The sequence below is a fragment of the Miniopterus schreibersii genome (assembly GCF_964146895.1).
Source record: "Miniopterus schreibersii genome assembly, chromosome: 18".
Taxonomy (NCBI): Eukaryota; Metazoa; Chordata; class Mammalia; order Chiroptera; family Miniopteridae; genus Miniopterus; species Miniopterus schreibersii.
The window spans coordinates 7196461-7209671 of record NC_138121.1 but is presented as its reverse complement, the minus strand read 5'-3'; the positions used below and the strand labels follow the sequence as shown (position 1 = coordinate 7209671).

Sequence of the window (13211 nt, the reverse complement as noted above, 5' to 3'; positions counted from 1 at the left end):
ACAAAAAGTGTCAAGTGAAACACTGATGGATGTATTGATAAGCATTGGATTTTCAATCATTGGATCTCATTCTGGCGGGGCACCCACCTTAGCTGGGCAGCTGATGACGCATCATTTCTAAGGTGTCCCCTGGGGCATCACAATCTTTACCAAGTTCCACAGGTGATCCGATGTACAATGGGGCGACATCCCTGTGACAAGAGTTTGTGATGTGGCCCCAGGGCTCCTGCTCCGAAAGAAAAAGCCAGAAGCGGTAAGAGGGGCCTGAGGGGGGCGCTATTGAGCTCTAGGGAATGCCCCTACCTGACGTCCAAGGCTCAGGCTTGTCCAAAAATGTCATGCGGGCATGAGGGTGGGGGCGGTGAGGTAGAATCACTGCAGAAAGAGAGGCCTCAGCAGTTCCCAGGATCTGAAACCCAGATGGAAGGTTAACCGGAAGATGGGCAGACACGAGGCAGAAATGAGGGGCGGCAGAGGGAGGGTCCGAGCACTGACCCCGCCCTCGGGCCATGTGACCAGTGAAGTGATCTTGCCCGGGTGGGAGGCTCAGCTCAGCGGAGGAGAGACCGCAGATCCCACCAGTCCCCAGAGAAGTGCCTCTGAGCATTTCGGGACCTGAAGGTCTTCTCACAGAGGGAGGACAGAGCAGGCAGCAGACACCATGGAGTCCCCCTCTGGCCCTACCTGCAGAGGGTGTGTCCCCTGGCAGGGGCTCCTGCTGGCCGGTAAGGAGGGGACAATCCCTGGGATGGACTGGAGGAGGGGAGACAGAGACTGGCTGGGGTCTCCTGGGGAGCACAGGGCTCTGAGAGGGGACAGAGGACTTCTGTGTGGACCAGAGGGGAGAGGACAGGGGAGCAGAGTAGGCTGGGAAGGGGGCTCAGCAACAGGAAAATCCCATGATCTGGAAGTGGTGAGGGGCGGGAAAATCTCAGTTATGGTAAGTTTTACAACTTGTTGGTCACTGAGAAGCAATTTACAAAAACTGATGGTAATAACAACAATTTATCAGGATGACATAAAACATTGCCTTTACCACAACCTCAGAAATGGGCACATACGCCCCAGGAGCTGCAGGCCCCTGGGAGCACTCACTCACTCACCCCCAGGTCTTTGCAGCCTGTTGCAGGCAGTGGGGGTGCAACAAGGTCAGACAAGCCCCGGCCCCAGGGAGCTCACCTTCTATGGGGAGGAGACAGACAAGGAAAGATCTACATGTGATGTCAGGGACCCACAAGTGCCGTGTAGGGGACAGACCAGGAACAGGTTACAAAGTTGAGACAGAGGGTCTTTTTAAAAAATATATATCTTTATTGATTTCAGAGAGAAGAAAGGAGAGGGAGAGAGGGATAGAAACATCAATGATGACAGAGTCAATGATCGGCTGCCTCCTGCACGCCCCCCGACTGGGGATCGAGCCCGCAACCTGGGCGTGTGCCCTGACCGGGAATCGAACCTCAATTGCCTGGATCCTAGGTCGATGCTCAACCGCTGAGCCGTGCGGGGCCTGGCGAGACAGAGGGTCTTTAGAGGAGGTGGTCAGCGAAGGTGTCTCCCAAGGACGCCCCCGAGTGTCAGCAGGGGCCTGAGGGCAGTGAGGGGGTGAGCCAGGCAGACACCTGGAAAGAGTGTTCAGAACAGGAAATTGCAGGTTCAGAGGAGCTGAAGTCATGGTGGCCACGCTGCTGACCTGGACCATGGGAGACACACACACACACACACACACACACACACACACACACACCCCAAGGCTGAGAGATGAGACCTGCTCAGGACCCAGGGCCTCATCTCTCCATCCCAACACACAGATCCAAATATTGACCCATTTCTCTTCCCTCCTAGTCTCACTCTTAACCTTCTGGAGCCCGCCCGCCGAGGCCCAACCCAGGGTTGAATCAGTGCCGCCCAATGTTGCCGAAGGGAAGGATGTGCTTCTCCGAGTCCACAGTCTGCCCGGGAGTCTCGTAGGCTATGCCTGGTACAAGGGGGAAAGTGTGGACAGCAGCCATCAAATTGCATCATATATAATAGACACTCATGAAATACACCCAGGACCTTTATACAGCGGTCGAGAGACAATATACCCCAATGGATCCCTGCTGTTCCAGAAGGTCACGCTGAAGGACACAGGAAACTACACCCTACTGGCCACAAACAAAGATTTTCAGCATACACAAGTAACTGGACAGTTCCGTGTGTACCGTGAGTGACTGCTCCCTGACCTCTGGGTGTCGGGTGGGGGGAATTCTTCACACACAGGACTGACTGCCCTGGACTCGCCTCCATCCACCTCTCATCGCGTCCCAGGCTGGGTTTGGGCCTTTAGTGCAGGTCACACACAGTGGACACAAACTTCCTGAGATCAGAGCTCCCTTCCTGGATGCCAGCCCTGCAGACATTCACCACCTTAGAGAGGACCAGTCTCATGGGAATAACTCAGCAGAGGGAGACCAGTCTCAGTCCAGCCCCGGGGCCCCTCCCTGTGACCAACCCCTGAGAACAACCCTGCAGGGCTCTGTCAGGGCCTGGCCTTAGGGGCCCCTGAGATCCTCACAGAGAAGCTCCCCAGGCAGCCTCTCCACAGACTTCTGTCCCAGGGCTCCTGACTCCAGGGATCCTGAGGACCCTGGGTCAGGTTGAGTTTGGTCTGTGGGCACGGCTAACTGGGAGCAACAATTGCCCAGGGGCCCAGGTCACAAGCCTCCTGAGCTAGTCACCAGCCAAGGCCCAGCCTCTAGAGCCACATCTGGTGGGGTGAAGCTTGGTCCTTCACCTGAGACTGTGAGTGGAGAGCACAAGTGGACGAGTCCCCAAGGCCATTAGCCAACTGCCCTGGGGGACACAGGAGACTCCAGAGAAAGGTCAGTGTCCCCAGGAGGAACAGAGGAGAGAAGATGCTCCTGGCAGCAACTCATTCACCAGGGATCAGGCCAGGGAGTCCTCTCTCATGGACACAAATAACAGATGCTGTTACTTGGGCAGCTCCTCTATTCCAACCTTTAGGTTAGAAAATTGTGAAAGATTTAAGGTTCATTCACAGGCAACATGGTAGGCCTGAGACCATTTACCATGTATCCTATTCTGTTCAGAGGAAACTGAGTTACAGGGGGATACAGTCACTCATTCAGAGTCACATAGACCATGACCAGACAATGGGAGTCACGCCAAAGTCCTTCTGCAGTTACAGCCCCTCCTCTCCTCCACTCCAAGCACCTTATTTTGCACATGTGGACCCTGAAACCAGCTGTTAGGTCAGGTCTTTCCTTTTTTTTTCAATCCTCACCATAGGATATTTTTTCCATTGCTTTTCAGAAAAAGTGGTAGAGACAGGGCGGGATGGGGGTGAAGAGAAGAGAGAAACGTCAGTGTAAAAAGAAACATTGATTGGTTGCCTCTTGTACACTCCTGACCAGGGCCAGGGATCGAGCCTACAAACGAGGCATGTGCCCTTGGTCAGAATCCAACCCAGGATCCTTTAGTCCTTGGGCCAACGCTCTAACCCCTGACAACCAGCCAGGGCAAGATCCTTCCTTCTTAAAGGTCACCAGCACAAAGGGAAAGATTCTGGTCTGGAGAGTGATAGCAAATGGAGAATTAATCTGTTTCTACTCCAGAACAAAATTACCTGCAGTAACAGAGTCAGTGCTGGGAACAGCCCTTGTGTATTTGCTATTGTCTGAGTGTTTGAAGCAGGATCGTGTCCTCTGCAGTGGCAGAAAGGACATTAAAGACCAAGGGCAAACAGCATGGCTCTGCTGCCAAAGCCAGGCAGTTCCCGCTGTCCCTCACTCTTTTCTAAATCATTCCTGGACTCTGCTCTATCCTTTCTGGGGTCATTGTCTCATGTCCGTCACCAGTGACCTCCTGGGCACACAGCCCCACCCCATGGCCCTGCAGCCTGGGTACTGAACTGACTGCCAGACTTGCTTCTGGTCTCCCATGTGTTGTTTCTGCTCAGACTCCCAGTTCCAGGCCACGCTGCCCAGTCCTCTCGGGGCTTAAGGACTATGGGATGGCCCATCATTACTCATCTCTAGGATAACCCTGAATGTGAGGCCTCAGCTGTGTGGGTCTGTGTAGCTGGAAGGGACTCAGCACCCGCAACTTCCAGGTGAGGCCCCAAGGTCAGCCAGGCAGTGAGCTGGTCAGTGAGGAACCAGGACAGGTGCCGGGTGGCCTCTGGCTCCCAGTCCTACGTCTTTCCATGAACAAACACTGATAGTTCCCTGACACCTGAGAAAGTCTGTGCTTTCCCCCAGACATAGAGCAGGTGGCCTTCCATCTCTGAGTGCTCAGGTCCTCATGCTTTTATTTGTCTTGTGATACACAGACCTGCCTTATTCTTTTAAAAATTGGGGTTGGCTGAGGGGTGAGAGGTGTCAACTCTGACTGAAGCCGCCTTTGGAGGAGTCAAAGGCACCACACAGGGCAATGTTCTCTCTGTTACCTGCACAGCGGTGTTACCCAAACCCCACATCACAAGCAACAACTCCAACCCCGAGGAGCACAAGGACCCTGTCCTGTTAACGTGTGAACCTCAGACTCAGGACACCACCTACCTGTGGGTCATCAACAGTCAGAGTCTCCCGGACAGCACCAGGCTGCAGCTGTCCAAGGACAACAGGACTCTCACTTTACTCCGTGTCACAAGGAATGACACAGGGCCCTATGAGTGTGACACCCAGAACCCAGTGAGTGTCGGCCGCAGTGACCCAATCACCCTGAATGTTCTCTGTGAGTAACTTCTTTCCCTGCCTGGGCCAGGCTGACCCCAAATCCACACTGCCAGAGGCCAGGCTACATCTGTCCCTCTCAGGTCCAAGGACACAGACCCTCACTCTGAACACCCAGGTGGCCATGACTTCCTGTCCCAGGCAAATCTGGGCAGGCCTCTGGGTTGGGACAAACAAGTTAATGTGTCAGACTTAGGCTCAGTGCACACAGGGGGTTCTGGTTGGGACTTTTAAAAACCAGGCTGGAGGTGGGGTGGGGGTGGGGTTGAAGGGGTAAGTGAGAGGGAAAGGGGGGACATCTATAATACTTTCAACAATAAATGTAAGTTTAAATACATATACTGTGAGGTAGAATTTCAGGATAGCTGAAGCTGGCCCCACACCTTCCGTCTTTCTGCCGTGGCGGGGTAGGTAGAGTTGTTTGGGACAGAGAGGGTTTGGCGCATAACAGCCATTATTTCCAAGGACAGCAGTTCTCATTTATTTTACAGCTGATCTCAGAGTAGAAATACTGGCAGTGATGGTATCTAATCAGAAGGCAGTACACTGAGGAGGTTACAAAAGGCAGGTGCTTCTCTGTATTTCAGTAGCAAAATTAAATAGCAGAGAGATGCATTTGGGCAGAGGTTTCTTATATTACATGTCTCCCAGTACCTGTTTCATTTATTGCGAGTTGTGAAATATATCTGTCAAAAAGCTGCACACATATGGTGCCAATTGTTCTGTGGTCACAGTTTGAAAATTTTGTGTTTTTCCCCCAGATAAGGAAAAATCATCTATTTTCACACTAGTGTTAGGAAGTCTTTTATAGACCCAGAAAGAGAATTTGGGTGGGGTTTCTGCATAACACTTATGTGATTCAAATTGATTGTTTGTGGAATTGAATTGCATCTATAAAAAAAAACCACAACAAAAAACCCAGGACCTTGTGGCCTTTACACAGGTCAGGGGTTTCCCCTTCCCTCTGATTGCATCATGTGTGGCTTTGTTCTCTTTGCTCCAGATGGCCCGGGCACCCTTCCACTTCCCCTCAGACTCCCATTACCCACCAGGGCAAACCTCAGCCTCTCCTGCCACGCGGCCTCTAACCCGCCTGCACACTATTCTTGGTTTATCAATGGGAAGCCCCAGCCACCCACACAGGAGCTCTTTGTCCCCAACATCACTGTGAATGATAGTGGATCCTATACCTGCCTGGCCCGTAACAATGTCACTGGCCTCAATAGGACCACAGTCAAGACTATCACAGTCTCTGGTAAGTGCCCCCTGGACCATCGGCACCAGGCTGTAGGGTGCATACTGTCTAGTTTTCAGAAAAGAGCCTAGAAGATGTTGTCTCCCATCCTGTGGCCATGGACAAAGCAAACCACAAATTCTTCCCCTGAGCCCTCCCACTACAGCCCTGTAGACTCTCCTCCCCTGGCTGTTCTGATTTCTCATGGGGGAGCAGGGGTCCAGCCTTGAAAAGTGAGGAGGGGGTTCTCTCAGCCCCAGAAAGCCCCATGTGGTAGAGGGGGCTACACAGAGGGGGAAAAACACCTCTTTTGTTACCTGCTCCGTGTGCTACAGGGAATATACAAGGCTTTAAATCAATCTCAGTTCTTGTTTTCCTAAGAGAAGGAGGAAACCACCTCCGAGGAGGGGTGAGCAGGACAGACCCCTGCTCTCTGCTCTGCTCCAGGCTCACCTGGTGACTGACTCTGCTCTATGTCATCTGTGTTGGGGCAGGGGTCTGTGGCGGGGTTGCATGCATGTCCTGTCCTCAATCTGGCCATATGGTGTCACTCACCAATACCACCCTCAGGCCAGGCTGCATGGTAATGGGAAGAGAGCAAACCATAGAGGAGACTCCTCTGAGCTGTGTCCTGGCTCTGAAGTCACCAGCTGTGCGACGCTGAGCGACACCAGCATATATGATATTCCAAAGGGGAGCAGTGAGCCATGGTACATACTTGACAAATAGGTAGGTTCATCCATGAAGTCCCTTCATGGGACAGAAGGAGCAGTGGCACAAAGTTTGTAGTTTATGGAGGAATACCAGCCTTCTGTTAAAACTGTGACTATTTCTCTCTAGAGATTTCCTTCTCTGTGATATTCAATCCACGGGCCAGGAAGGGGAAGTCCTGTTCAGACTGAGAAATCCTTTAGGTTAGAATTTCTCCAGGTCCTAAAGTCATGGAGACTGGCTGAGCCACTCATTCTCTAATAAATCATTTAACAAGAAAGAAATGCCGTCCCATGTCTATGTATAGTCAACGTACAAGAGGGGGGTATGATTTTTTAGAAATTCGCAGAGAGATCTGGGAAAAAGTTGCACAGTAGTCAGTGGGTAGCTATGGCCAATGTTTCTCAGTGGTTAGAGTGTAAGCCTGAGCACCGAAGGATTTCGGGTTTGATTCCTGGGCTAGGGCATGTACCTGGGTTGCAGGTTGATCCTGTCCCCAGTTGGGGCCCATGCAGGAGGCAATCAATCACGTGTCTCACATCGATGTTTCCCCCCCCCCCCCTTCTTTCCACTCTAAAATTCAACTGGAAAAATATTCTCGGGTCAGGATTAACAAAAAAATAAAATAAAAGGAGGGAAGGAAAAAAATCAGTGGGTAAAAAATTCTACCTAACGATGAAAATGCTGGACACGTGGGCTGAGAAGAGGTTGCTGGTGCTGATACTAGATGTCTAGGGAGACAGGTCAGGGGTCATCCTGAGGTGGTCTAGAGGTAAAAGGGGAGGTATAGCCCTCTCCTTACAGATTGTCACCTGAACAAAGACACTCATCCTGCAGAGGTCAGGACCTTCCTCTGATGACCTTCACAGAGCTCACTGTGGCCTGGGAGTGGCTGAGATCTCTGAGGAAGGAGCCCACTCTCAGTCAGCCACCTCCTGTTTCCCCAGAGCCAGTGGGAAAGCCCTCCATCCGAGCCACAGGGGGTGAATGTCAATTGGGAGACATTACAAGAAACAGAAGGGCAAAGCGGTTAGGAGCTCAGTTTCTGACCCTGGGGCTGGCATTCCCTGTGACCTTGCACAAGGGGGTTTTTTGTGATCATTTTCTATGTGATAAACTATACATAAAATTTACCATTTTAACTATTTTAAGTGTACAGCTCAATGGCATTAAGTACATTCCCAGTGCTGTGCAATCATTACCACTATCCACTGGGAACTTTTTCATCGCACCATACTAAAACTCTGTACCCATTAAACAATAGCTCCTCGCTCCCCCACTCAACCCTGGAAACCATCATTCTACTTCTGTCTCTATGAATATGACTATTTCAGGTACATTGTATAAGTGGAATCATAGGATATTTGTCCTTTTGTGTCTGGCTTGTTTCACTTAGCGTAATGTCTTCAAGTTCATCCATGTTGTAGCATATATCATAATTTCATTTCCTTTTAAGGCGGAATAATATTCCCTTGCATGTATCCATGACATTTCATTTATCATACATCCACCCGTGAACTTCTGGGTGGTTTCTACCTTTTGCCTGTTGTGAATGATGCTGCTGCGAACAAGAGTGTACAAATACCTGTTCAAGTCTCTGCTGTCACTTCTTTTGAGTACATACCCAGGGGTAGAATTATTGGATCAAATAGTAATTTTTGTTCAATTTTTTTGATGAACTGCCATGCCATTTTATGTGGCTGCACCATTTTCTTTTCCTGGCAGTAATGCACAGAAGTCCCAGTTTTCCCCATCCTGCCAACACAGTTTTCTGGGTGGTTTTCGGTTTGGTTTGGTTTTCCTCAGTAGGAGCCATCTCAATGGGTGTGAGGCGGTGTCTCATTGTGGTTTTGATTTGTATTTCCCTAACGATTAGTGATGCTGAGCATCTCATATGCCTATTGGCCATCTGCATATCTTCTTTGAAGAAAAGTCTATTCAGTTCCTCTGGCCACTTTTTTAATTGGATTTTGTTGTTGTTGAGTTTTAAGAGTTATTTATATATTCTGGCTATTAATCTCTTATCAGATATATGATTTTCAAATATTTTCTCCCATTCTGTGTGTTGCCTTTTCACTTTGTTGACAGTGTCCTTTGATACACAAAATTTTCTAATTTTGGTAAAGTCCAATTTATGTTTTTTTCTTTGTTGCCTGTGCTTTTCGTTTCCTATCCAAAAATTAAATGTCAAACCCAATGTCATAAAGCTTTCACCATGTGTTTTCTTCTAAGGATTTTTTAGATTTAGCTCTCACATTTAGATCTTGATCCATTGTGAGCTAATTTTTCATATATGGTGTTAAGTGGTTCAAATTCATTTTGATGGATACCCAGTTTTCTCAGTACTGTTTCTAGAAAAGACTGCCTTTGCCTCTTGAATGGTCTTGGTACTCTTTTTTTCTTTTTTTTTAATTGGTTCTAGAGAGGAGAAGGAGAAGATAAAGAGAGAGAGAGAGAATCATTGATCAGCTGGCTCCTGCACCCCCCCTCCCCCGGGGGATCCAGCCAGCATCATTGGCGTGCGCCCACACCTGGAACTGAACCAGTGACCTTTTGGTGCAGGGAACGATGCTCCAACCACTGAGCAACACCAGCCATGGCTGCAATGCCTTCTAAGAGAGTATCTGCAAGGCTGCTGGGGGTCCTGAGCTCAAGTCACCCATCAGGGGAAAACCGATTCTCACAGCATTGGGCTTATTTCCTATTCCTGCTGGGAGCCTGTGGGAAGCGTGGTCTCTGTCAAAGGAGGTGGTGCATTCACTACAGGAGACCTGAGTGGCACATATTCGTGGCTGCCACACCTCATACTGAAATACACACAACCCTGAGATGGTGAAAACATATAACTTACAAAAAGGGCCATCACCCTTTCCCACATTTCCAAAGCTCCAAGAATATCTGAGTGCAGAAAGGCCAGGATGGAATTGTGGCAAGTCTGACCACCAACCTAGAAACACGGTGAGAGAGAAATTACAAGGATATAGTCAACTAACCACCTCACAGGACACCCTCACTGTAAAATAATGTCACTTCATTCATTCTTCTCTTTTCTAGCCATGACAGATGATCCAACGCCACAAAGTCCTGGCCTCTCAGATGGAGCTATCGCTGGCATCGTGATTGGAGTCCTGGCCGGCGTGGCTCTGATAGCAGCCCTGGTGTACTTTCTATACATCAGAAGGACTGGAGGGTATGCTGGCCTTTCCTCCCGTCCCCCTTCCTCCAACGCTAACCACCATGCTTGGGAGAGGGAAGGAGACTTCCTCCTCTGTCTCTGGGCCTGGATCTGTTCCTCCTCCTTCCTAAACCCTTGCTTCTCAGCACTGACTCCAGCAGCCTCTTCTTCCCTGGTCTTCAAGCTTCCTGTACCCACTCTCCCTGGGACATGGTTATTCCCATCCCCACTGGGCTTAGAGGGGGCAGGTCTGATTCCCCAAGTCAGGGAAACCAAGGTCCAAGAGGGAAAACAAAGAAGTGAAAAGAGGAGCAGGAGAAAGTGAGTCCTGTGCTCTGTCAACCACAGAAACAGGAGAAGAGAGGGCAGGACAGGAGGGGAACCTAAGGAAAAGCAGAAACCGAAGGGCCCTTGGGCAATAACGAAATAAGAAGAAAAACAGCATCTACAAAAGGGAAAGGTGTCAGGGTAGGAGGAGGCTCCGAAGCAGTTGACAAAGAATGGACCTCTGTGAACGTCAGGCCAGCAGGAAAGGAGTGCACACTAGGAGGGATGGGGGGTACACTGCAGGGGAACCCAAGGAGGAAAGGCAGTGCCGACCCTGGTATAGATGAGCACCGAGGAGCCCCAGGAATTATCTGCTGACAGTGTCCTTCCTGCTTCAGGAGCAAAGCTCCTGTGCTTGGAGATAGCAGTCACAGTGTCTGATATTTATTTAGGGCAAGTGACCAGCGCGATCTCACAGAGCACAAACCCTCAGCCTCCAACCACAGTAAGTAAAGCCATCACCAGTGAGAGCTGGTGTGTTCCACCACGTGCCCTGCCCGGCAGGGAGCCCGGGTACCTTCTGATTTTTAGATGGGATCTCCATTTCCCAACAGTAGGTTGATGGAAGTCCTCACACCCTTCTTGCCACAAAAGATTCCCCTGAGAACAGCCCTGGGGGAGAGACATTGGGCCTGACCAGGCAGACCTGCGTAAGATGGACACGTTTTCCAGAGCCATTCCTCATCTTCCCCTTCCCCTCTTTGTCTCTCTTACGGATGTGGGCACTGTCCTTTGGTGAGACTTTCCCTGTCTTTTGGTGCTCTGGGTGCCGTGGGTTTCAATACCCCTCCTTGCCACTGGTGCCTGGTGCTGAGAAACACAACTGGGCACAGACCAAGGCCTTGTCAACTGGAAAAAACTCCTCACAAGTGAACTGAGGTCTCCATGGCTCTGCTGCTGCCTCCACCCCCGCCCCTAGCTGCTGGTACTAACACCCTGGGTCTGGACCAGACTCTGCCGGAAGCTATTTCCTTAAGTGCTCATGGGCCACCTCCCCGCCCCACCCTCTCACTTGACCTGCCACCTCCTTCTGCTAGAAAGCACAACAGTTTAGGAACACCAGGGCTGTAAGGCCTTAAATCAGCTTTGCATTTTCATGGATTGCTACTCTTATTATACTTCCCCAGGTCAGGTTCCCTCTGACAAGTCACCTAAGAAGGTAAGTACAGCCAGTTTCACTGGCTCCTTTTCTCATGGAAATAACTCCGTGTAGAAAGGGTTACTCTTGAATTCACAAATGAGATATAGTTTGAGTCAGAGTTCCTCAATGCAGCAACAAACCAGTCTATGTTGGTTAACTACTCCCACGGGTCGACCTCATGCAAGAACGTGGGCTCTAGAGTTATTCCCATCCTTTGTTTGAATTCTGTTATGACTCTTAGTAGCTCTGTGACCTTGGGCAGGTAACTAACCTCCCTGATCCTCAGCTCTGTTATGTGTAAAATGGGCATGCTGCCTACTTCAGACAGAAGCTGAAGGAGTGAAATGAGGTAACACATGCAAAGCACCAGCACAGTGCCTAGTGCGAGGAAGGCGAGGAAGGCACCGGGTGTTCTCCCTCCTCTACCCTCAGTCTGACCCTGCTCCTCCTGTCCAAGGAAATGTCCATTCCAGTGGGTCTGAGGTCTTAGTTCCTTTACTTTATAATAATTTTGCCAAGCTTCTCTCATTTAGCCTTTCCATAGGCACATGTATATATTGAAAAGTGCTTAAATCATACGTATATGCTAACAATGTATAAATTATTATGAGCTGAACATGCCCGTGTGAGCAGCACTGATGTGAAGAAACAAAACCTGCCATTCCTGCAAAATGAAGCCCTCTGGTCCCTCCCTCCAAAGAGTAAGCATAGCCTGACTTCCAATGCACTAGATTAGTGTTGCCGTTTGTGCCCTCACATTGAAAAGGGCGGCATGCCCTCATCTGTGTCTGCTTTCTTTCATTCAAAATGCTTCTGTGCGACTCATCCAGACTGTTGTGTGCATTTGTAGCTGTTTGTTCTCATTGTTGTATCATCGTCTTCGGCTGTGTGAACACCATAATCTATCTCTTCTAATGATCATTCCAAGGTGTCAGCACACAGGGATAGTGGGTTAGAAAAGCCCTTCTCCCAAGCTAGAAGTTTCAGAGCAATGAGAGCAGGTGGTGCCGAATGACACCAGGCAAGGTGAGGGCCTGACCTATGACACTGATTTAATTGACTGCTGCTCATGCCTTTCAGGTCCCTGAAGTTACATATTCTTTGCTGACCTTCAATGGCCAGGAATCAAAGAAACCAACCTCAGCCTCTCTGTCCCCAACAGCCACGGAAACGGTTTATTCAAAAGTAAAAAAGAAGTAATGCAACTCTGCTCACTGCACTGCTGACTGATGCCAAGCTTCTCATCTCATTTCCATCACTAGGAGACCCCTTTGCCCTCAGGGGAAAGGAGAAGAAGCCCCCCCCCTTCACTCCCTCCTGAGGCACCTCCAAGGCTCCTGGTCACAGCCTGGCCCTTCAGTGTCAACTGATGGAAAGATACATCCAGGAGTCTGTAGGCAGCCCAGCCTTCCTTGTCTTTGAAATTTGGCTTCTTAAATTAGCGTTAGAACCAACAAAGTCTAGAGATGATTCTTTAAAAAGCAAACTTCTGGTAGAATTATTAAGAAAAAATGAGAGTGGGCACACTAAGCAGATGGGAGTAGAAAAGGGAACAGTGACAGACAACAGGCAATAGGAGGACATTAGGGGCATCCTTACTGCAAACATTTGAAAAATTAGATAAAAGGAATAAATACCTAGAAAAATACAATGAAACCAGAACCGAATCAAGAAGGAAGAAAAGTGTGAGTAGCGCTATTAACCAATGAAGAAATCGAGTTAGTATTTTTAATCCTCCAAAAAGGGCTATGCGGATGAAAGGCCGCCTGCTAGCCTGACAAGCTCAGGGGAGGCCTGCTTCGCAGCTGAATTTAAAACTTTTAAACCAAAAGCAGCTTATGGTGGGTAGTCAGGTCCTAAGACAGTATTTTCCCTACCAAAGGTTAATCT

General features: G+C 49.6%; 1 protein-coding gene across 1 annotated transcript; it reads left to right on the top strand.

The window, feature by feature from the left end:
* Positions 1-623: 623 nt before the first annotated feature.
* Positions 624-12540, top strand: LOC308548023 (cell adhesion molecule CEACAM6-like). The gene is given in 10 exon segments (XM_081119039.1): positions 624-725; positions 1843-2202; positions 4456-4734; positions 5737-5758; positions 5760-5785; positions 5788-5988; positions 9733-9868; positions 10573-10625; positions 11308-11339; positions 12402-12540. Coding segments are annotated over 10 exon segments (1293 nt in total). The 5' UTR covers positions 624-661; the 3' UTR covers positions 12522-12540.
* The last annotated feature ends 671 nt before the right edge of the window (positions 12541-13211 follow it).